This window comes from Barbus barbus (genome assembly GCF_936440315.1).
Source record: "Barbus barbus genome assembly, chromosome: 24".
NCBI lineage: Eukaryota > Metazoa > Chordata > Actinopteri > Cypriniformes > Cyprinidae > Barbus > Barbus barbus.
The window spans coordinates 8,207,559-8,232,461 of NC_136752.1; the positions used below are offsets into that span (position 1 = coordinate 8,207,559).

Below are 24,903 nucleotides of genomic sequence, written 5' to 3' on the forward strand. Positions count from 1 at the left end.
ACAGGTTTGCGTCAAGCCACACATCTGGGGAAGAGTTCAGAAAAAATTTCAGCTTCATTGAAGGGTCACAGAAGCATGTAGTCTCTGTTACCCTTAATGGAAGACGTTTGAAACAACCAGGATTCTTCTTAGAGCTGGCTTCCTGGCCAAACTGAGCAATTGATGAAGAAGGGCTTTGGTTAGAGTGGTGACGAAGAACCTGATGGTCACTCTAGTTGAGCTCCATGATCATATGTGGAGATAGGAGAAATCTACAGAAGAACAAACATCACTGTAACACTCCACCGATCTGGGCTTTATGGCAATGTGGCAAAACTCAATCCTCTCCTCAGTGAAGACAAAAGAAAACACACTTGGAATTTACAAAAAAAGCACCTAAAGGAGCCTCAAACTCTGAGAAATATGATTCTCTGGTCTGATGAACCTCAATTATAAGCATCATGTTTGAAGGAAACCAGCTCTGCTCATCACCTGCAGAGTACCATCCCAAAAGTAAAGTGTGCTGATAGCAGCCTCATGCTATGGGGGTGTTTTTCAGCAGCAGGGACTGAGGGACTCATCAGAATAGAAGAAAAGCTCAATGCACCAAAATATTGCTCTGGACTGGGTTTTCACTAATTCATTCAGAACCTCAGACTGGCAAAAGGTTTATCTTCCTACAGGACAGTGACCCAAAGCACACAGCAAGAGTGGCTTATACACAACACTGTGAATGTCTTTGAGTGGCCCAGCCAAAGCTTGGACTTGAACCCAATCAAATATTTCTGGAGAAACCTGAAAATGTGCATCTGCCCCATCCAACCTGAAAGAGCTTGAGAGGTGAAGAGGTGAGGAGACAAATGGCAGATAATTGCCAAATGTTGATGAGCAAAGCTTATCGCATCAAGCAAAAAAGACTTGAGGTTGTAAAGGTACTTCAGCTAACTATTTAGTTAAGGGTATGATACTTATGCAATGTACTTATTTGAGTTTTTTATTTTTAATACATTTACGAAGTTGTGACAATTCTGTTTTTTGCTTTGTCAATATGGTGTATGGAGTGTAGATTGATGTGGGGTAAAAAAGTAATTTAAAGCAGTTTAACATAAGGCAGCAACATAACAAAATGTGAAAAAAATTAAGGGGTATGAATACATTTGCAAGGCACAGTATATGACATTTAAAAAAAAGTATTTAAGTGTGAAAAATACACATGCCTGAAAAGTTTCAGGTTGGTAAGATTAATACAAACATCATTTATCTGAATATTAATCTAAACTGGAATATTACCCCCCTGCTCTAAATAAATAAATACATACATACATAAATAAAATAAAGTAAAAATTATGCTTGTATAACCCTTTGATTACTCAGTAGGAACAATTATTTAAAAAGCAATCAAATATAAATTACAGTATGTTCCTCTTTCCATGACATTTGTTTTATTGTTATTTCCATAATTTAAATTATGATGAGCAATTTTCATATCCAAATCCCTCAGTCAGGTCTCTGAAAATTCCAGAGTATAACAAGAACAAATGGAATTTGTCAGATAATGAAAATGTACAGACTGTCGATGCTTAGCTTTGAGAAAATAAAGGTAAGGTTTTTTGGTTACTGCAGTGCACCACAGAGTAACAAGTGAAGTATATTTACTCATGTTTAGCAATTGAGAACTAAATCCCAGTCCAGGATCCCACACCTGCCTGTTTCAGCGTGTCTCCTATAGGATACCGGGGATTCCTGATGGTGAACGATTGGACTGTCTATTGGAGAAAACAGAGAGCATGTTTTTTGCCGAGCCATGACCAATTATCCCCGCTTGTGCTGATGTAACAGGAATCAATTTCACAGCTACGGGCTCTCAAGGGTCCCATCACCTCATCGTCTTCCTGTCAGAAGGGTTGGGGCTAAATTTGCCTCTGGCACCATTGGAAAATAGAGAGATTATTAAAGACATTAATCACAGGAAAATCTAAAACTGTCCACTTATTATGAAGTACAGTTCATATAATAGAGATCTGCAGCACTTGTGGGATAAAGGTCCCCTTTGCTTGGGCTCTTCCCACATTTGGCAGAGAGAAGGAGCCCAGAAGGAGTTGTTTGCCTGAACGTGTGCAGAAGGCTGGGCTTGTAGCACAGCACCAGGGGGAACTCATGAAAATGCCCTCAAGCCAAGGCTATATTTAGCAACGTCCACAGCAGTAAGTAGCATCATGGACTTGGGTTAGTTTTCTGGGTAACCATGGGAGGTATCTTGAGGACTTGAGGTTTTTGAGGAGGGTTGGGGTAACGCATTATCAGTAAAACGAGTTATCAGATTACTTTTTTTGTTTTCAAATAACTAGTAAAGTAATGCATTGATTTTAAATTAACAAGAACATATTGGTGTTACTTTTTCAAATTGGTAACACAAGTTACTTTGTTTTCCCATTAATTGAGATAAATTCGGAGTGAGGTGCAGAGGCACTTCCATCAGCTTGAGGTTTATTAATTTACTTTTGGTGTGAAAGGTCATTTAAAATTGCAATATATATATATGTTACTAAAAATAAATATGTAAATCCTGCTCAGGTGGCAAAAAGTAATGCAATTAGTTACTTTTTTATGGAGTAACGTAATATTGTAAATTTGTAATGCATTACTTTTAAAAGTAACTTTTTCCCAACTGTTTTGACGTGCAACGATAAAAACGCCAAAGTTTCTTAGGGGAACGCAAATGTATTACGAGAGAACGCAAGCACATTGAAATATATTTTTTCTGCAGCTCTCTTTCCCCCATCACCATTTCCCACCTCCCAAAGGTACTCTGTATGTTTCTAAAATAAGGAAAGCGGTTGATAATGGTAAGTTTTGTGGGATGGTTATGTTGGACCTTCAGAAGGCTTTTGACACTGTAGACCACAAAATTTTACTGTACAAGTTAAAGGCAGTTGGTTTTGATAAAAATTATCTTAGGTGGGTTCAGTCCAACCTTGATGATGGAAGCCAGAGGGTTGACATTAGGGGTACATTGTCTAGTCCTTAATTGTGGAGTTCCTCAAGGGAGCATATTAGGCCCCTTTTTTTTTTCTTTTATATATAAATGATCTAAAAGCAGCATGTTCAGAGGAACTCATTCTGTATGCTGATGATGCAGTAGTTTTAGTATTTCATCAAGATAAAGGAGTCCTAGAGGAAACTATGACGCTGCAGCTTCAAGTAATATCAAAATGGTTTTTAGATAATAGACTCTCCCTGCATGCAGGAAAGACTGAGGCCATTCTCTTTGCATCTAAAATGAAATTAAGAAAGGATGATACCTTTTCGATTAAGATTAATGATATGGCAATAGAAGAAAAAAGGTTGTAAATTATTTGGGCTGCTTAATAGATAATAAATTAAAAGGTGATTTTATGGCTAGAAATCTATTTTCAAAAATTGGTGGTAAAATTAGGTTTTTAGCGAGGCAAGCCGATTTATTAGATATTCATTCCTTAAGATTATTGGCAGGAGCATTGATTCAACCCCATTTTGATTATGCTACCTCTTTTTGGTATAGCAGTTGTTCACAAGTTATGAAAAATAAATTGCAAAGGGCTCAAAATAAATTAGTGGGGGTAATCTTAAAAGTGCATTTTAAGATTACCCTCATAGAATCATGAAATAAATAAGGATTTGGTTTCAATACATTTTCTGTATAGCTTTGGTTATATTATAACACTGGTTATAGTATAATAATGATGCAGGTAGTCGAAAGAGTCAGCATGATCAGCAGCACTTTTACTGTGTTCTCCCTTCTGTAACATTTCTGCTCAATAAAATTTAAATTATTCATAAACGGGCCTCCCGTAATCATTTAGCTGGTTTAGTGCCTTTATTTCCCTCACTCCCTTCTCATTTCCGAACCTCCTCCAGTCCCTCCCTGCCCCTCTCATTTAGAAAATATTGATTTACAATGTATTTTATTGTTGATATACACTTAGATCACTATTAACCTTCAAGTCTGTGTAAAACATATGGCAGTAAAGTAATTTGCATTGTGATTTATGAAAAAAAAAATGTCTCAAAGACATGTGAGGCACAACAGTGGTTTGTTCAGATCATTTGTTCAGACTGCAGCTGGGGTGTTTTTGCATGAGAAACTCCACAGATGTAATATCACAGAAGGCCATCGTTCATTGTGTTGAACTTTTGCTACACTTATTAGCCACACAAGCAGCCTAATTAAAACTAGACATCGGTGACTCATCACTTCACTCTCAAACAGCAGAGGGAGGAGCGGTCGATAATGTGTAGTGGCGATATTATCGGGAAATAATGGATTTGCATTACGCAACTACACAACAAACAATCTAATGCTTGTGTGACAGATTCCCTTATATTTAATGAAAACATTAAACTCTCAGCCATACAAATGAGTGTGTGAGGTCATCTGGCTATCTGTGATCAATGTTCAGTAGAAAGCATTGACCTGGAAGAAAGACGTTCGAGAAAAAAAAATAGTCTGTTTTGCTATCAATAGATGTCCTAATTAAGGGCAAACTTCTCAAGTAATTTCTCTCATGACCTGACAAACACATCACTTCATAAAATTTACTCATTTGATCTGCATGTGCTTGACTAGCTTTGATATATTTGTTGAATTCTCTCTGCTTTTTAGACCAAAATGCGAGTCATATTTGAATACAACAGAGCATGTTTTTAATTTATGAATTAAAAATACGTTTATATTACATTTAGCAGACGCTTTTATCCAAACCGACTTACAAATGGGGACAACGGAAGCAATCAGAATCAACAAAAGAGCAATAATAAGCAAGTGCTATATGACAAGTCTCAGTTAGAATTAATTAGTTAATTAATTAATTTAATTAGTTAAAATTAATTTAAATATTTTTTGGTGGTATAAAGTCAGAAATGTTAGTGTGATTTAACTGTCCTGATTTTATAATGGAGTACAAAGTACAAAATAAATAAATAAATAAATAAATTCTGCCTTCCTCAAGAATGAAAGTTTTTTTTTTTTTTATATATTATTTAATATTGTTCATTTTTGAAAAAGATTTGTCACACACACAAAAAGTCAAATGGAAAAAGTATAATGAATTAAAATATAATTATAATTAAATAATTATTTATATTTATTATATTACATTTCAATGCTTTCAACACTCATTTATTACATTTTATTATTTAAATTATTATTATTACTTTTTAAAGGAAAGTTATTTTGCATTTTATGGTTGCAGCACGACATTTTTAGAATCATTCAATTTAAACATTCTTAAAAATAATATATCAAATAATTTCAGTTCAAAGGTAACTTGCAGAGTACATTTCTGAGAACATTTCAACAAGTTATTTTGTTTATTTGTTTTAAAGTTTCCTTTTCTTTGTTTTGGATATTCATTTTTTGCCATTGACTGAAATACTATATATAACAGTATGTATATATATTTTTTTTAGCTAAATATAACTGGATTCTAATCTGGGTGATAAACGTGTTCTTCCATACACATGGCAGTGAGGGGACTGAATGATTCTGTGGCCTAAATATTGAGTTTTTCCCAGCCACTAATGCAGACGGTGGGCAGTGATTAGGGCTAAAAGCTTAAAAATCTGGGTTTTGTGCTCATTCATTGTCTAGGCACCAGATCCTCTGGACATTTCCCATCTTTGGCTCAGGCCAGCAGGATTACTGAGATTCATGGGGCGATGGATTCTGCTTGCAGCATGTACCACCAGCTCCAGTTAAGGAGAAGATCGTGCAGCTCCACAACCTCCTCCAACTCGTCCACCTCCCCTCAGATGTTTTATTCTACTCGAGGACGTGTGGGTTGGTGTCTCGCAGCCGGACACGCCAGCTGGAAGTCATGCAGCCTCACCTCCAGTCCCAGCGGAAGGAGCACCAGCAACAGCAGCAGGTCATGGGCCTCTAGTTGGGATAGTATGAGCTCAGAGGCAACCACCTGCCTAAAGCTCAACACCAACAGATGCCATGAAGTAGAGCAACGTTGTGACCAACAAAAAGAGCGCAGACCCCTTAGAGAAACTGGGAGTTGCCAGCAGGGGGCAGTATTGACCAGTGGGGAGGAAGGGAGGAGCCCCAGTAAAGTTGTCAATGTGACCTCTGGACAGGCCATGCCACATTTGGCTGTGTCACAGCATCAACTGGAACTAAAAATCGAAGCCAAACTGAAGTTCTCACAGTTCCTGGATGAAGTGAGCAGCCGAGTCCTTCGCCCTACCAACCTGTTCATGTTGTCCAGGCAGACTGAATCCTGCAGGTCTAACTCTTCCATTTCCAGTAACAATAACAGCAAGTCCAGGATCCTAGACGACGAACAGCAGCCAGGAGACGTGGATTTTTCCGTGCAGAGCATCCAATCTGTGGATGGGATGCAGGAAGAGCAAGGTGCACCAGAGACTGTAGGAAAAGCCTACCTGGAGACGGACATCGATTGTGTGCGAAGAGAAGATAAGATAAAGGAAGTTAAGACCAAGAAAGAGACGGCCATCCCATTTGAGAGCAATGAGAGAAGAGAAGTTAAGAGTCCTCCAGAAAGTCATCCGAATCCCATCCAGAGAATCAGACCTTTGAGTCCGCTGCTCTATAGAGAGGAAACCCTCTCTAGATACCCCTACCGATCCGTTTCCCTTCCCAGGGACATCAACATAGTAAGTCATTCCTGTCAATTTTTTGTTATTAATAATTATTATAATAGAATTCTTTAATTATTTATATTATTGTATAATTTTTATATATATTTTTTTTTGCATATATCGGAAAAAATATATATTCTTTTTTTTTTCAAATACATTCTAACAAGACTAAATTATCTGAGAGTTTCTACCAGTTTCTCAAACGTTTTGATTTTATATGCTTATATATTTAAGTGATAATAACAAACTGCTTGTTTTTTGAGGGGGAGTGTTGATATTATTGATTCATTATTATTGATCATTATCATTCATTATGCGGTTCAATAAAAACAATATTTAGAGTGAAAATAATCAGTTTACAATTTGATTTTATTTGTATTTTTGGCATTTTAATTCACATTACAGTTAAGATTTGAATATCTTAATAATAATTCCTAATACTTTATACTTAATAAAAAATAAATAGGGCTACTTGTGTCCCCCTGAATGTTTCCTGGGCCCTCCAATGGACCCCGGTCCCCTGGTTGAGAACCACTGATCTAAGCTTTGCTATAAATATTCATTGAATACCTTTTATTATATGATAACAATTATAGATTTTATTTCTTCTAGTTTCTTCTAGTTAGAGTTTTAGTAAAAATTGTTGAGTTGATTTACAAATAAAACAATTAGGTCCTTAAAGTCCCCTGAGCTTTGAAAGAACAACCTCAGAGCAGTGATTTTTTTTCTTTATGTACTGCTGCCATCCAAAAAAGAAGAAAAAAAAATCTCTTTAACAACTATCGCAGCAGACATTTTGGAGATATAAAGGCCTGGCTGTGTAGGATGCGTTATCATACAAAGCGCAGCAGTAGTAAACAATGCAGTCTGTCCCTGACTCATAAATATATCAGAAGGCATTGCTATTGAATCAAGCTTTTAGTCAAGCTGAGTTCTGAAAGGATAAGACTTCCAGAATTGAGCCATGGTGCTTCACTATCTATATTAGACCAAAACACAGCCACATGTCAATTGTGTGTGCTATATTTGTAATGTTTCTATAGCTCAACATCCTATAAGCTCTCACTGCATCTAAGCTAATAGTCTACAGGAGTATATTAAAGTGTAAATGAGATTTGTCCCGTTCTGTTCTTGTGTGTTTTCAGCAGAAGAAACCGCATGTGTGAAGGATAATCAGATCAATAACTAATCCGGCGCTAAGGGAGGCGGGATTCTCATTAGTCTGTATGGATCACATACTGTATCTGACAACTAAATGGATCGATGTAGTTTTACATAACTGTAGTGTAGATAAACGTGTGCGGTTATATCATGCTGAGCTGAATCGGTGCACTTTTTCAAGCTCAAAATACACACAGGGAATGAAATATTATTCAATGGGCTTTATTATTCCAGATGTGCTAGCTGAACCTGTTAACTTTTAAGTGTTTTAAACATGTTTACCTGTTAAATTCATGAAGCGTTCATTTGTAGAACACACACAAAAAATCATTGCCTTAATTTATTATCTGATTAAAATGCAGTCTTTGCCGTCACCTTAGCAACTGCTTGAAAAAAGGTGGGCGGTGAGGGGGCAGAGAGACGAGTCTGTGTGTGCCTGAGAAGAGAGAGAGAGAGAGAGTGTGCGTGTGCCTGTCAAATGAAACTTGCAGAGCTCCCTTGCCATTTGTTGGAAAGTGAGATTTCCAGTCCTTGCCAGAAACAACCTTCATTTGAAAGAGGAGGTTGATCTTTATATTAGAGGACTGAGTCGATTTCCTGCTTTAATGGAAACTGCAGATAATAAGCGAACCTTTGTGTCATCAACTACAGCAGTGCCACATTTTAATATAAATATATGGTTCCTTAACACTACAAAAACAAAATATGGATCTTGATATGTAACAATTTAGGTTAGGGAATACTTATTCACTATTCACCAAGAGTTACCTAAAACATTATCTGCTTATGCTTTGATAGTTTTAGTAGTTATGTTTAGGCATGGGATCTAAAATATGGTCATGCAGAATAAGGCATTAATACGTGCTTCATAATTACCAATAAACAGCCAATATACTAGTAATATGCATGCTAATAAGCACCTAGTTAATAGTGAAAATGTGTTCCCTAATCTATATTGTTACTGTGTAATTTTCCAATAGTATTTCATGAAGAGTGTAAACACTCTGGCTCTGTAATGCTGTCTAAACATTGCTGTTTGTTTTAGTCCAGCATGGCAACACTGGCAGCAGTGGTGCGAGTTGGGGTCCGGCCAGGTACAGGGTTTGGCGATGCTGTAACTCAGGCACTTTTATGTCCTGGGTTGATTTTTATTAAAATTAGTTTACTAAACTACATATTTTATTTTATGTTGATATGAAGACCTAAACTGAGTGAGATGAACAGTGTAATAAACCACATTTATAGTGTCAAAACAAAGTCTGTAAAATTTACCAAAATTACATGCCATTACAGACTACATAATGCATTTTGTATAGTTGTTGTGTCATTTCCACCTCCACCAACATTTTTGTCCCTAATCGCATAAAAATCAAGGTTCTACAAAGGGGTTTTTGCAGTGATGCCAACAGAACCATTTTTGGATCCCCAGTGAACCTTTCAGTGAACAGTTCTTAAAATAACCTCCTTTTTTTCACAGTGAGAAGAACATTTTAAGAATCTTTTTCCGCTATAAATAACATTTTGTGCAATGGAAAGGTTTCAGGGATGTTAAATGTTCTTCCTGGAGCCATAGATGCCAATAAAGAACCTTCGTTTTTAAGCGTGCATAGCATGTTAAATGCATGAGTTATGAGAAATATGTTGTGTTGTGTTAGGAAAAAATTTAAAATAATGAGAATATCACTTGTAAACAGAATAGTTTAATAAAAATAAATAAATAAATAAAACTATAATATAGTCAAATTACACAAAAAGTGTAAAAAATATTATGTAATTGTGTATTTGAGGTACATAAAACACTGGTTATGTAATTAGCCTTACCAAGATAAATTAATTCCATTTGATTGCAAAAACGATTAAAACATAATTTCCACCACCACAAAACGTTATCAAACACAATACATCATGTATGATGTGGTGAAAAAGTTAATGACTTTTAAGTAAGAAGAGTGAGTGAGGGTGTGAATATACGAAAACTGTAAAAGTGTTTTATGTATTTTTTACATTTAGATGTATTTTTAAGTCCACATGGCCAAAAGTGCAATCTGTATCTTCTTTATTCACTGATAGGCTTTTATAAACAGGTGTGCATTCTGACTTTTTTTTTGTTTTGTTTTTTTTTGCAAGAAATATATAAACTGCAAAAAATACTATATGTTATATTAGAGCACTTTTTTCCCAATATAATTTTTTGAGTCTTCAAGCAGCAAAGATGGCAGCATCTTGTTCTCATTATTTCGAGGCTGCCTGCACCAGCCAATCAACTGCCATAGAGGTGAATGAGAATGCTGGAATAAAGTCTTAAGAGAATAAAGTCTTAAGTCTTAAACTTAACATTTAAATAGAGGACAAATCTAACAATACCCTGGACAAAATTATAACAAACACTCTATTGCGCAATTACAAATACAACAGCAGTGGTTAGACATCCATGTGAGATTTTTGGACTGCATGAAGGGATATACTGACTGCATATACAACATAAAAATATATGAAGTGAAAGTGACATACGGCCAAGTATGGTGACCCATACTAAGAATTTATGCTCTGCATTTAACCCATCCAAGGTGCACACACACAGCAGTGAACACACACACACCGTGAACACACACCCGGAGCAGTGGGCAGCCATTTATGCTGCGGCGCCCGGGGAGCAGTTGGGGGTTCGGTGCCTTGCTCAAGGGCACCTCAGTCGTGGTATTGAGGGTGGAGAGAGCGCTGGACATTCACTCCCCCCACCTACACTCCCTGCCGGCCTGAGACTCGAACCCGCAACCTTTGAATTACGAGTCCGAATCGCTAACCATTAGCCCACGACTTCCCCAGTTTATTATGAAATACTATACAAAACTAGCATACTATACAAACATAGTATATCAGCTTTATCATTTATTTAGATTGGCCTGTAAACCATTAAACTAGCTTGATGTGTTATATCACATTGGATCACGTACTGCCTGCCTGCCTGGTGTTGAATTAATCGGACTGCTGGAACGTCCCTTGGTCACTGCTGCACACTAAATCTGAATGAGAATGTAAATTCCTCTGACATAATTTCACTCTTGCATTATTCATGGAGTGGCAGAGAGACAGACCGAGCGAGAGAGAAAGCTGTAGCACGCAGTGGATGTCAGAACCGGAGTGCCTCCCCATCCATCCCTCCCTCTTGATTCTTTCATCAACAGATGAGCCCACCTGTTTCCCTCCCTCTCTCTCTCATACACCATCTCTCCCTCTCACACTCTTTTTCTCACCCGCTCCCTCTCTCTGGTCTGCTGTCTGTCCTCACATCCTGTGGATCTTCGCGAAGCCGATGAGTGAGTTTCTCTCGGGCAGGAGGGAAAGGGGGCGGCGTGTATGATGTGTATCTGCATTCTGGCTGCAACTGTGCTTTCCATTCGCACTTAATCTGTCAAGATTTCTCCCCTCCTCGCACATGAGATCGGTGCAGAAGTATACTAGCACTGTTGGGTAGAGAGAGAGCAAGAGAAAAGGGAGAGACAGAAGGAGAGAGAGAGCGAGAGAGAGCGAGTGAGAGAGCGGCTGTGTGTGCCTCAGACTGCGCAGTGATGCCTTGGCAGCTTCAGGAACCAGGCGCACATTCCTTTCACTAATCGCCTCTTCTTCCTTCTTCCAGGCTTCGGACGAGGAGATGCAGACCATAAGGTAAGCGGTTTCACCTTTCTGTCATTTTCTGTTCCTCTAGCCCTCTCTTTCTCCCATCCCCGATGCCTGGACTGCAGCAGGAATTCACCCTCGCAACGGTGCCCGCGTTCTCCACCAGAAAACGGGGTTTAGCTGCTTAGAAAGCTTCAGTCTGTTCTGGAAGCTCAATTGTTTTGGTTGGTAACGTGTTGTGGATCACATCCCGAGTGTTTTTGAGTAGTTACATTTGCATTTTACGATGTGCATCCCGAGGAAACGGATTCATCGGAGAAGACCTGTAGAGATGTAGAAAGCCACATAATGGCCATTCCCAAACTGAACGGCACCTTTCCATTGGCTGGAGAAGATTCAAGCCATGCATGTGCTGTCATCAGATCGCAGTTCCCTGAGGCGACATCAGAGATGAGGTTTAGGATATTATTTATGAATATGCTAAGTGTTGACTGCTGCTGCTGTATATTATAGTATAGAAGTCATGTGGGGGGGGAAGGTATGACTCAAGCTCGGTGGGGGAGGCTTCACGGATTTATTGGGGGTTCCCCCTCCTTCGCATGAATCATTAATAGATTACAGGGAGAAACTGAAATGCTTCAGGTTATGCTGATGGATTTCAGCTTTGTGTTACTAAGAGAAATGAAAAAGTGCAAAGTAAATGTGTTTGCGAGGACTCTGCATCCATGATGAAAGCCTCTTGTCACAGTGGATCACCACAATTGAGACGACAGTTTGGAGAACAGCAGTCCAACATTCATTTCTTAAAACATTTCCTGCCTGCATATCTGAACTAATAAGAAAAATTAAATTAACTGCAATGGATACATTAAAGTGCATAAAAATATTGAAAAAGTTGACCAAATCATCCATGTGGAACCATCTTTAGGATGCAGTTCTTAATGTGGAATCTAGTATAGGTGGTGGTTTAAGTTAACAGTGAATATTAATATTCCCAGTGCTGGATTGAATAATTAACAAGTCATTTTAATTGAGTAGTAAGGAAGTGATTGTTGGTTAACTGCTGTTATAAACGCTCCATAGGTGATGTTGCTGCATTGTGTGGAATAAGCGCATGCAAAGGGTGCGAAGGTCTGAATCATTATGTCAGCGATGATTCTGCAAAGGTGGTATATGAGGGCTGATAGACAGAATATGCAAACATAAGGTGAAACATCAATTATCATCTCAATTTTTTGCAAACGGCCAGCATGGCCTTGACCACTCAGTGCAGCAAATATGATGTAACACACTGGAATCGCTCCTTCTTGGTCCTTTTCTATTCTTCCACACAGTAAAAAAGTATGAGATCCATTCACGTTTAATTCAGGTATTATATTTAATACCAGTAAGTAACATTTCTACACGTTACCATGTGATCTTTTTGTATGTAAATGAGTGAAACTCGCAGAGCCTGTCAAAAACTTGCACATCAGTTTTCACCCCAAAATAAAAAAGCACGTAGAAAAGCGAGACTACTGTATACATTTGTTATTAAATTTTATTATAAGCTATAATTTAACTATATTTATACTTATAAGAATTAAATAATATTATACTGAATTAATATTTATATAATTTATTTATTTTTTGGTTATATTTATTTTCATGACAATTAAGCACAGTCCATAACACATCCAAATGTTTAGTTTGGTTATTTTTCTCAATGATGATTCTCATTAGAATCTCATTACTGTTACACAGCAATGCAATTCATCCTGTCTGGACACATTCTTTCTTTATTAAAAATTAGCATAGGTTAAAAAGAAAGCACAACAAACACCAACATAGTATACAAATAATTTGTCTTTTAAATATGGCATTTCATATTACATTCAAGAGAACTGGTGGAATAGGTTTACTGCATTGAAAACTAATAATCTTAATGTAATGCTTTATTTAGTTTACACAAAATATGTATCATTTCTTTGATGGTAAAATATGATACAGACTTATTGTGTTGAGATATATCTAAAAAAATGGATGCATGCATGATTAACCATTTCAAAACATGGTAATATTGTAGTTTTGCTATACAGTCTGCCATATATATATATATATATATATATATATATATATATATATATATATATATATATATATGTGTGTGTGTGTGTGTGTGTGTGTGTGTGTGTGTGTGTGTGTTTAGTAATACATACATATGTTACAATGATGATTATGAGACTATTAGAGTAACAGAAATTTGCTCCATGTCATCTGTGGTGTAACTATTCAGAAATTCAGTGTTTGTGAAAACACATTACGATGAGGATCTTTGAAAAGTAATGATTATTTTCCAATAATGATTATCTTGGTTGCTACGCTACTGAATGCCATTAATGTAGCACTAAAAAGTGACTTCTGATTATACAGCAGCACAGTTAGTCTTCAAGACTGTCCAAAACTGTAGCATATGATCATTCTGTTGGTTTCAGTGTATGTTGCTTTGTTGAATGATATCCGCTGTGACGTGGCTGAAAACAATCCACGTTTTGCAGCCTTGGGCTCCGATGTTCAAGCTCAAGTTTTGAAATTTTTACAATACAAAGCAGCTCTACAGGAAATTAAGTTTCCACAATATATTTATATATTGCAGAACCTTAATATATTTAATTTATGGCAAAATTTGGCAATTCTGTATGTTGTCTGAGCGTTGGCATCCTCTGAGGTCCTCTGAGGGGTTGGCATTATCTTTTCTCAGGTGTTCGGTCATCTCAGATCATTTAAGGGTTGGATCCGGACTGAAGCTTCTGTCATTCCTAGTTACCGCGGGATGTTAATCCCGTGACAGAAACAGAGAAACAAATAGAGACATAATTAGCGTAGCAGCTGTTCCATCTAAGCAAAAATGATTTGTTCAACCCAAGCTAAAGAATAATTATAATGTACATTTGATTAGATATAACTGCAGTACAAGATTACTAGATGCATTATGTGAATGCTTGGCTAAAGAGATGTGTCTTTAATCTAGATTTAAACAGAGAGAGTGTGTCTGAACCCCGAACATTATCAGGAAGGCTATTCCAGAGTTTGGGACCCAAATGTGAAAAAGCTCTACCTCCTTTAGTGGACTTTGTTGTCCTAGGTACTACCAAAAGTCCAGAGTTTTGCGACGTTAGGGAGCGGGTTGGATTGTAGTGTCGTAGAAGACAAGTTAGGTACGCAGGAGCTAAACCATTTAGGGCCTTATAGGCAAGTAATAATAATTTGTAAATGATACGGAACTGAATAGGTAGCCAGTGCAGAGACTGTAAAAATTGGGGTAATATGATCATATTTTCTTGACCTGGTAAGAACTCTAGCCGCTCCATTTTGGACTATCTGTAGCTTGTTTATTGAAGATGCAGGACAACCAGCTAGCAGTGCATTACAATAGTCCAGTCTAGAGGTCATGAATGCATGAACTAGCTCGAAGCTTGGCAATGTTTCTAAGATGGAAGAATGCTGTTTTTGTAACATGGGAAATATGATTTTCAAAGGACAAGTTGCTGTCTAATATAACACCCAGATTTTTAGTCTAGTTGAAAATTGGTACAATTTTTGGTCCAATAAGTAATATATCTGTCTTATCTGAATTTAATAGGAGGAAATTATTGGTCATCCAATCTTTCACATTTTTTACACAATCTATTAGCTTAGATAGTTTAGAAGTTTCATCTGGTCTTATTGAGATATATAGTTGAGTATCATCAGCATAACAATGAACACTAATCCCGTATTTTCTAATAATATTACCAAGAGGCAACATGTATATTGAAAATAACAGAGGACCTAAAACAGATCCATGTGGTAATCCATACTTTACTGGTTATAATTGAGATGACTCCCCATTTAAATGAACAAAGTGGTAGCGATCGAACAGGTAGGACCTAAACCATTTTAAAGCTTGCCCTTGAATACCAGTATAGTTTTGTAATCGATCTATGAGTATGTCATGGTCTATTGTGTCGAACGCAGCACTAAGATCAAGTAATACTAGCAATGAGATGCAGCCTTGGTCTGAAGCAAGAAGCAAGTCATTTGTAATTTTAACAAGTGCAGTTTATTTGCTATGGTGAGGCCTGACTGAAATTCTTCATAGAGATAATTTTTTTTGCAAGAAGGAGCACAATTGAGCAGACCCAACTTTTTCTAAAATTTTAGACAAACGGAAGATTTGAAATGGGTCTGTAATTTGCCAGTTCATTTGAATCTAGTTGTGGTTTCTTAATAAGAGGCTTAATAACCGCCAGCTTGAATGGTTTTGGGACGTGACCTAAACATAATGATGAGTTAATAATATTGAGAAGCGGTTCTTCTGCTACAGGTAGCAACTCTTTCAGTAGTTTAGTGGGTACAGGATCTAATAAACATGTTGCCTGCCTGATTTCAGCCAGGTTTCAGTCAGGCAGAGTACATCAAAATTATTATCTGTGATCATTTCCTTTACAATAATTGCTTTGGGTGCGAGTGATCTAATGTTTAGGAGCCCAAGCTTTAAAAATAGTTTTTGTTCATTTGCGTTTTTCTGGTTTAGTCACGACCAGATTTTTTCTAGATCCTGCATTAAATTTATATTTTGACCTCGCTATTCGGGGAACACACAGTCTGTATAGATTGGACAACGCAAGTACTTCTATCTTTTAAGTGGGTAGAACAAAAGTCATCATAGCAGTTATTTGAGAATTGTCTTACTAGTCAGATGGAGCGTAGCGTCTTGGAGATGTTGTCCGACAGGAGTTCCGCTCCAACTCTGCTGGGGTGCAGGCCATCAGCACGGAAAAGCCTAGGACGCTCCCAGAAAAGATTCCAATTATTAACAAAGAGCAGTTTCTGTTCTTTACACCATGACAATAACCATTCGTTTAAAGCAAAAAGTCTACTGAACCTTTCGTGTCCTCGTCGAGACGTGGGAAGAGGTCCTGATATGATGACCGTCGTCGCGGGCGATGTGCTGCGTATCGTCTCGATCAGGCTCCTGAAGTCCCTCTTCAGTGTCTCCGTCTGCCGCAGCTTGGTGCCGTTAACCCCTGCGTGCAGGACGACAGCACCGATGCTCTCGTCGCCCTTCAGGATCGCGGGTATCTGCGCAGAAACATCGAGAACACGAGCACCAGGGAAACAGTGAGTGTGCACTTTACCTTCAGCTAACGTAGCACGGACGTGCCGGATGATGGAGTCTCCGATGATCACAGCGTCACGTTCCGTCTCGTGGACGGGAGCGAAGCGGTTCCGGGTGGAGATCTCGAAGACCGGAGGCGGCGGAGGGAGAGAGATCGTCGCACGGGGCCTGCTCGCATCTTCTGCTGCTGGTGCACCCAGGGTCCGTGGCGTCCCAGCGCCGGAGTGAAGGACATCTGGGAAGATCGCGTCCTGGGTGCACAGGGTCTGTGCAGAGAAACACATGGAGTAGAGGTGGTGGGAGTGTTAGCAGCATGCTGTATACTTACCCCGGACTAGTGAGCATCAGCCCGGGATTTTTCCAGCGTGGCTTTCCGCTCTCTCAGCTGGGCCTGCTTCTCCACCAGGTCGCGGATCTGCTTCTCCACGGCCTCCAGCTCCAGCTGCACCGAATGCAGCTCGAATGTGTCCTCACCTGCACTCAAATGTAGACACAAATCCGCCATTTAAGCAGGTAACAGTGAAACAATGGTAATGTGTGTGAATAGAGCATTAGCAATGTAAGCGAGATTAGCGGCAGCCACGCTGCCGATGCTAACGGGCTATAAGCTAATAGCAGACTCGAGAAATCAAAATAAAACTAGTGATTAAGGCGCTCTGATTGGTTTTGTTTTAGAATGCTATAGGGGATATATTCACACGTTATAGAAACGAAAATTATAGTGTATAAAGTTGTTTTTAAGATAGAAAATAGATGATAAAGAATCAACTTGATGGAGCTCAAACTCAAAACACGCGGTCACAAATCAATGCATGCGTATCATGTTCTCAGTCTGTTCTGAAGAACTATTTATTAAAACATGTTTTAAATCAATCGGTGCTGCTATTTTTAACACTTGTGAGCTGTTGTGTGTGTATATATCCCTGCATGTTCAGAAATGTCTACGTACCATTCAGCCTGCCAACATTCAGGCTTGCAGGTTTAATATTTTATATACTAGCAGATCTCTGCATATCAGGAGTATTCTTTGTATGTGTGTGTGTGTGTGTGTGTGTGTGTGTGTGTGTGTTCACTTCAATTGCTGTTTTTTTCGGTGTCATGACAAGATGTTGTCCCAGCAAAGTTTCCTATCCTAGTTTTCAAGCAATTTTCCACAAAAATTAATCTAAATCCCACAGCATAAATGATTCCCAGTTGATTTGCTGGGCACCATGACACATTTTATCAAGGCCCTCGGCGCAACGTGTTGCTGCTGCTTCTTGGAATCCCATTCCACCCATCAGATTTCCATTTCTCATCCACAATTCTGCCCGGATATACTGTCCTGATTCTTCTCCTCTTCGTTTATCTGCCATCTGCAGGCCGCATAATCCACTTAAGCCATAATTATTCCCCGCTGTTTGCAAGTGGGTGGCTGGTGGAAGGAGGGATGATGTGAGATTGAAAGTGAGAGTGAGAGATAGATGGTGAAAGAGACAGAGAGAGAAACAACAAATCAAGTCAGTGCAGATAAATCACTGGATTGTTTCATTGTGTCTTTTGTGAATTTCATGGCTTCTCTTTTTAAAGTCAGAATTAAATGGCATTCTCAAATCATCGTACTTCCATAATGTGATGTATTTCAGATTAAAACAAAATAGTCAATGAGGAAAAAACAAATGTAGGGCAGGACTTGATTGTATCCATTGGGAATTGAGCGCATTGTAAAAAGTGGGCGTTTCATGCCAGAAAGGAGCCAGACCTGAATGCGAGTTTGAAAGTGTTTGTGGAGGAGTGTTTCCGACTTGACTTTTGAAGAGGCTTTTTGGCCAGGAACGTGGAGACTGAAGGTTTGGGTTGTATTGGCTATAACAGTATCATGAAGTAATGTGGAAATAACTACCCAGGCTGCTCCTGCTGACTATTGGTTAATGTTAATAGAGTGCTGCAGTCATGACGTTAAAACCCAGAAGACTCGCCATGCGTTCCCTCGAGATTTTCCCATGGGATTTATAATGGGCTTTTTCAATTCACAAGTAAAATAAGGTCTGTGGTAAACAACTTGATGGTACTTGGATGTTTTGTTGTACAACGCAAACTGCGCACACTCACGCCCCCAAACGTTCTGATGTAGTTACTTATAAAAACATACAATTTTTTAAATAAACATGCTTCAAAATTTTACAATTATGAGAACCTTTAGTTTGGGGACCAACTATTAACTATGACTTTTGCCAGAGAACTGAGTTGAGAAAAATATATAGAGAAAAAAAATAAGAAAATACTATAAATGGGTACAGACTGTGACTAAAATAATTATAGTCATTTCAAATCTAGCTGGCATTGGTGACACTTGGGAGAATTGTGAGTGTATTTATGTGGCAACGAAGAGCACGATCCAATTCTTGAACCTCATTCTGCACTAGGGCCGTATTCATGAAAAATCTTAGTGCTAAGAGTTGCTCCTAGTAACAAAATTCTAAGAAAATTGTTGGAAATGTGGGTGTTTCCTCTTAAAATTAAAGAAAAGATCCTAGTAAAGAAAAAAGTCATTCAGAAAGCATCTTAACCCCTTAAAAGAGGTCTTAAGGTCCAAAATTGTTGGACAAATGTATGTCAGAGCAGGTATGTGTGTGCATCCGATGAGGGGGTTTTCTGGGAGATAATCTCTCTGCGTTGAGAGGCGCAGAATACAAAGTGGAGGTGAGATGAGAGGCCTTTTCACACCTCTCGTTTTTCTGTCGCTCATTCCTTTCTTCCATCTCACTCCTGCCCCTCTAATCTTCCAGCTCCACTTGTCTTTCATTCCCTCCCTCGCGCCTCTAAAATGTCAGCTGCTCTTTCCGAAAGATCAATTGTAGCCAATGCGGCGGCTGCAGCCCCCCGTGATATAAGACGCATTGACTTCCGTGGCTCGCTGTGGGAGTATACTTGCCCCTCGTGATGTGGTAAATGTTCGTGGGTGAGGATTTAGGGTGATGTGTTATATTGACACCCTGTGGTGATTCAGACGGGAGAGAGAAAAAATGTGTGTGCGATGAGTCAGAGCCAAAGAGCAATGCATAATCAATTGTCACAAAAATCTCTCCGTCCTCACCTGATGGACTGGAAGGAAACAGGCGATAGGAAGACAGGAAAATTAGGTCGTTCAGTGCAAGTGTGCAGAAATAAAAACAGACAAGTAAAAAAAATGCACAAGGCACTTTCCATAAATAGGGTTTAATAAATGCTATTATTATATATTTTTTTAAGCATTGGAGGCAAACATGTTTGTGTATGTGTGTGTGGATCTGGTAAACCCTACGTCTAAGGTAAGACAGCCTTGTCAATCAACTATCATGGGAGCGACCTGTACAGAACTACGTCATTCTGACGAGGAATCTCAGAACAGCCTGATTTCAGAAAGGGTTTTTTAAAATAGGGATTTCAAAAATAAGCACTCGGTGGATTTGTATCATTATAGGGTCGATGTGGACACACTTCCAACACACATTTATGTTCAAATAACATTTAAAGTGAATTTTGCATCTGATGACCCCTTTAATAAAAACTATATAAACATTTAAAATAATAAAATTACACAACTAAAACTTACTAAAATGTTAAAATGAAAATAAAAACAAGTAACAGAAAGTATATCTAAAATATTGAATCATATGATACTAAAATTATACTGATTAATAGATTCTGCATGTGAGATTAAAACACTTTAAATGTCAGCAAATTTCTTATTTTATCGTGTCGCACACCACATGATTTTCTTGTCCATCCATCCATCCATGAATGAATGTTAATCAAGATGAACAAACATGTGAAAAAGGCATGAAATAATTCATGATACCTAATTTAGAATTTAGTACATTATGTATACTGTAACCTTGTTGTAAAGTGTTCGGGATTGCAAAATTAATTTATTTTTAATTTTTTTGCCACATCACTCTTAGAATAGTGGTGCCACCCTTTAAAATTAAAAACACAAAATGATAAAAAATGATTAAAATAATCCACTAAATTTACAACAATGCATTCACCTTCGCATGTTCTCTTGATATGCAATTCATTTTAGTAAAAATTAGATTTATTCACTGATTTTAATTGTCCAAAAATGCAATATTTTGCCGTCTCTCACATTTTGTATTTTCCCTATTAGAGCAAAATCCTTTTAATTTTGACAAACAAGAATTAATACCATTTAGACCCATACATCGTGGAAGTGAATAATCTCATTGATTGTTCACATCTTTGAAATACAGTATAATACAGCAAAACTATGCAATTTTATTACACTTTAAAATAAGTTTATATTTTAATACATTTTAAAAGATTTATTCCTTTGATGCAAACCTGAATTTTCAGCATCACTACTCCAGTCTTCATTGTGACACATGATCCTTTGGAAATCCTTCTAATGTGCTCAGTGTTTTCAACATAATAAGAAATGTTGAGCACCAAATCAGCATATTAGAATGATTTCTGAAAGAGATATTGCTCTTACTGTATTTTCAATTAAATAAATATAGCCTTGCTCAGCATAAGAGACGTCTTTCAAGAAAATAAATATAACATGTTCCAAATCTTGGTAATACATTTTGCAAAACCTTATCTAAAATAAATATTCAGTAACTAGTATAAGATTTAGTGAAGCTGACAATCCTTTTCTGAAGTTTAAGCACCTCCTTTCAAACTTTTGAAGACTTTCAGGCCTTGTTTCGAACCCTATTAGTGGAAAAGTTGCCGTAAATGTGTGGTAGAAATATTCCCCAAACTGCAATGCTCTATAGATTAACACGTACAGTTCTGCATGTGAATATTTTTGATGACGTCGCAAGCTGTCTCAACGTGTTCCTACCTTAATTCATCTCGCAGCTCACGACCTGTGCGAGGGACCTCCAGTCAAACCGAAACATCAGCACAGAGGCATCGGCCCAAAAAGGTTAATTACGCCTGTCGCCGCGTGCTCATTCTTGCCGTGACAGTTTCATGCATGAATCTTTGAGATGAATTGCAAGTTTGATGACACTTTCTTAATTGCTGTCGCTATTATTTTGTAATATGATTGCAAGCACCACCCGCCACTCTCTTTGCTCTGTTGGCAGGATCTCCAGCGGTCTGTCAGGGCTGCATGGGAAACGTAACCTCAGACTCAAGCAGGAATAAGGAATAATCCCTGTTAGGGAGCAGAGAATTTATACACAGACCTTCATGAGAGGTGGCCTACTACGAAAAACCATGAAAAAGATATATATTGGGAAAACAGCCCTTAAAACCTCTCGAAATGGTAGTAAACATCAGAAAAAGAGGTAAGATGCTATCTCAACCCTGTCGTCAGCCCACCACAGTCATCCCATCAACCATGTGCATCTCCGCCAAGTGCTGAACTGTGACAGATTGACCATCATGTGCTGTTGCTACAAGTGTTGACCAATGAATGTGCTATTGTACACACATATAGGATCATAATCATCTGCTCTCCAATCCACTTGTGACTATGGATGTAATATTGTTTTTCTAAATAGGGCTGTTTAAAGAAATTACTAAACCAATATACAAACCAACACTTGGAACAAGTCACGCAGTGTTATGCACAGACTATGACCAGTGTGGACAATGACTCACCTAAATCTCATCTCCTTCATATGGTAAAATACTTATGTAGAAGATAGCAGGCTAATTGTCTCATATTTCTCAGTAATTGTTAAATTTTGAATCAATAGTACATACTGGAAAATATTTAAAAAAAGGAAAAAAGGGATATAAATTATATAATGAAGGTAGATAGCTGAAAGGTTGAACTGTGTTCTTGTGGATATATATATATATATATATATATATATATATAAATAAAATGAAGTGGCAATGAAAAACCATGAAAAATATCGACTGGAAAAAATTGACAACTAGCACTGGTCTTCCAATACTGTATAAAATACATTAATATGGAGATGTGAAAATATATTTAGATTATTAATATTACAAATTTTAATGTTATGAATAATTATTCACAATTATTTACAGAAATATGTGACATTATTTTTTTTTTAAGCAATTGATAGCCCTAGTTTTTACTATTTCATTTTATGGATTTAACTAGTTAACTTGCAAATTTGCAAATGTTCAAATTTTAGTACTTCAAAAGTGTTTAAAGTTATGTGCATATTTACAGAAATGTGTGCAATTAGTCTTTTAACTGTTTGACAGCCCTAGTTTTTACTATTTATATCTTCATGTTTATATTATAAGGTTTATTTTTTAATTCACTAGTTCATATGTAGATTAAAATAATTTTCAGTGTTATCAGCTTAATATATACTGTATGCTATCAGAAAGTACATTTTGTTAGGGGCATCCAGCTTTCATTTTAAGTCAGGCTTAATGCCTGTCTGTATTGAGATTGTGTGTGTTGTGTGTTCTGCTGTATCCTGCTGAGAATACGCGTGTGCTGGCTTGTGTGTGTGCTTGCTTTCACATACACGTGTGTATCGATTGCCAGTACATTTATCTCTCAGACGTGTTACATTCTCACTGTTTTAGACACGTGTTGTCTGGCAGTCTGATCAAGCGAGGTTTGTGGCATGCTGAAAGCCGCTGGCTCTATCAACAGCCTGAAAGTCATTACCGTTCACCACACATCTGTCCATCAATACTAAACCATTAGAGCCGTCAGTGGTTCTCTTACGTATCGTAAAAAGCTGCGATTGGTTCCATCCATCTCTCCCACCCCATCCCCGCTTGTGTGTTTGATCTATAAATAGACCATCTAAACGTGGCATTGGTCATGTGGCTCAGGATCAATGTGGGAAAAGGGAAAAATGAGTGTTGAGTATTAAAAAGGTCAGTAAACCTGATTTACCAAGGCACTCTTGATGTGAGTGTGTTTGGGTTGCTCTAAATGTGATCAGTGGGTTGTTTGACAGTTATCAATCATGTCAGCAACAACCAAGCAAAATAAATTCGTAAATCTGGCCCAAACTGAGGTGTAATTCATATAAAATAGCTGTTTTGATTTTGCATTCCCTTTATTGATCCTGAATGTCTGCCTGATCCATGCAGAACGGATTCTGGGACTATTTATCATTTGAAGCAAATGTAGTCACATGCGCATCTGTATGCAGCTCTCTGCAGGAACAGAAGGAAGACCTGCGCAAACGTCTCTCCTACACCACTCATAAGCTGGAGCTTTTAGAGCGTGAGTTTGCCTCCACGAGGCAGTACCTGGAGACTGAGCTGCGCCGAGCCCAGGAGGAACTCGACAAGTTCACCGACAAATTACGCCGGTAAGAAAAGCATACACAATAACATCTGGCCTTAATATAGTGTTCACATATGGTAACTAACTGAACAATTTATCAGAGAGGACAATCAACTTGGCTCTCAATTTGCCTACTTATACTATGCTCTTTAAGTATGTACCTGCTGTTGTTGCAAAAGAAATTAGGGAAGCACGATATTGGATTTTTGCCGGTATGTTGATATTTTTTAACTCATTTTGGCCAATAGCCGATGCCGATACCAATATATTTCCTTTTGTTTGAAAACTTGTTTTTTTTTCAGACAAATGCAGTGGTAACTTTAACATTTTATTGGAAGATTTAACATTTGTAGATGGTCTAAAGCAGGGGTTGGCAACGTCAGTCCTGGAGTGCCGATGTCCTGCAGAGTTTAGCTCCAACCCTGAAAAAACCTCACCTGCCTGTAGCCCTAGTAATTCTGAAGACCTTGATTAGCTTGTTCAGGTGTGTTTGTTTAGGGTTGGAGATAAACTCTACAGGACAGCGGCACTCCAGAACCGACGTTGCCTACCCCTGGTCTAAAGCAAGAGAGTAAAAATTTTGAAAATCTTTTATATTTCCCTTTATTTAAGTGTCATAATTTTATTTTTTATTTTTGGGGGGGTGACTTATTACACATTAGGGCTTTTCACACTTGAAATTTTTAACCCTGGGTCATCCTAAACCCTGGATAAACTGAATCCTGGGTTATCTGTAATCACGTTTCACACTGCTCATACAATACCTGGGGTTAACGGTTAATCCTGGGTATTCATTAGCAGACGTTTCACACTGTACATTCCTAAACCCCGGGTTAACGTTCTTATTTGCATATTTGCTATGTCACCGTCACTGATTGAACAAACAGCAGGCAACCTGTTTACACGGCTTTTTCTGCATCTTGCCAGTTATTAAAAAAAATCACCGCGTAGGTCTTTAGCCGTTTTAAGCCTCATGAGACACACAAAGGCAAAAAAAAACCCCAACAAAACAAGTATGTGAATATTTCTTTTAAGTGAATAATACAGTCCCCTCATCACTCCAGTTCACATGCTACAGAGCAGGGTTTCATAACCCCGGGTAAAAAGGTAATACACCTATTAGCTAACACCG

At 37.9% G+C, this 24,903-nt stretch overlaps 1 protein-coding gene across 1 annotated transcript in view; it reads left to right on the plus strand.

Annotated features, from left to right (window-relative positions):
- Positions 1 to 6,054: 6,054 nt before the first annotated feature.
- The window catches only part of LOC306843998 (brain-enriched guanylate kinase-associated protein-like), a 31,837-nt gene continuing 12,988 nt past the window's right edge, over positions 6,055 to 24,903 (plus strand). Inside the window, exons 1-3 of the mRNA XM_079375787.1 lie at positions 6,055 to 6,639; positions 11,423 to 11,451; positions 23,635 to 23,796. Coding sequence (XP_079231913.1) covers positions 6,103 to 6,639; positions 11,423 to 11,451; positions 23,635 to 23,796 — 728 coding nt within the window. The 5' untranslated portion in view covers positions 6,055 to 6,102. The remainder of the gene's footprint in view (positions 6,640 to 11,422; positions 11,452 to 23,634; positions 23,797 to 24,903) is intronic.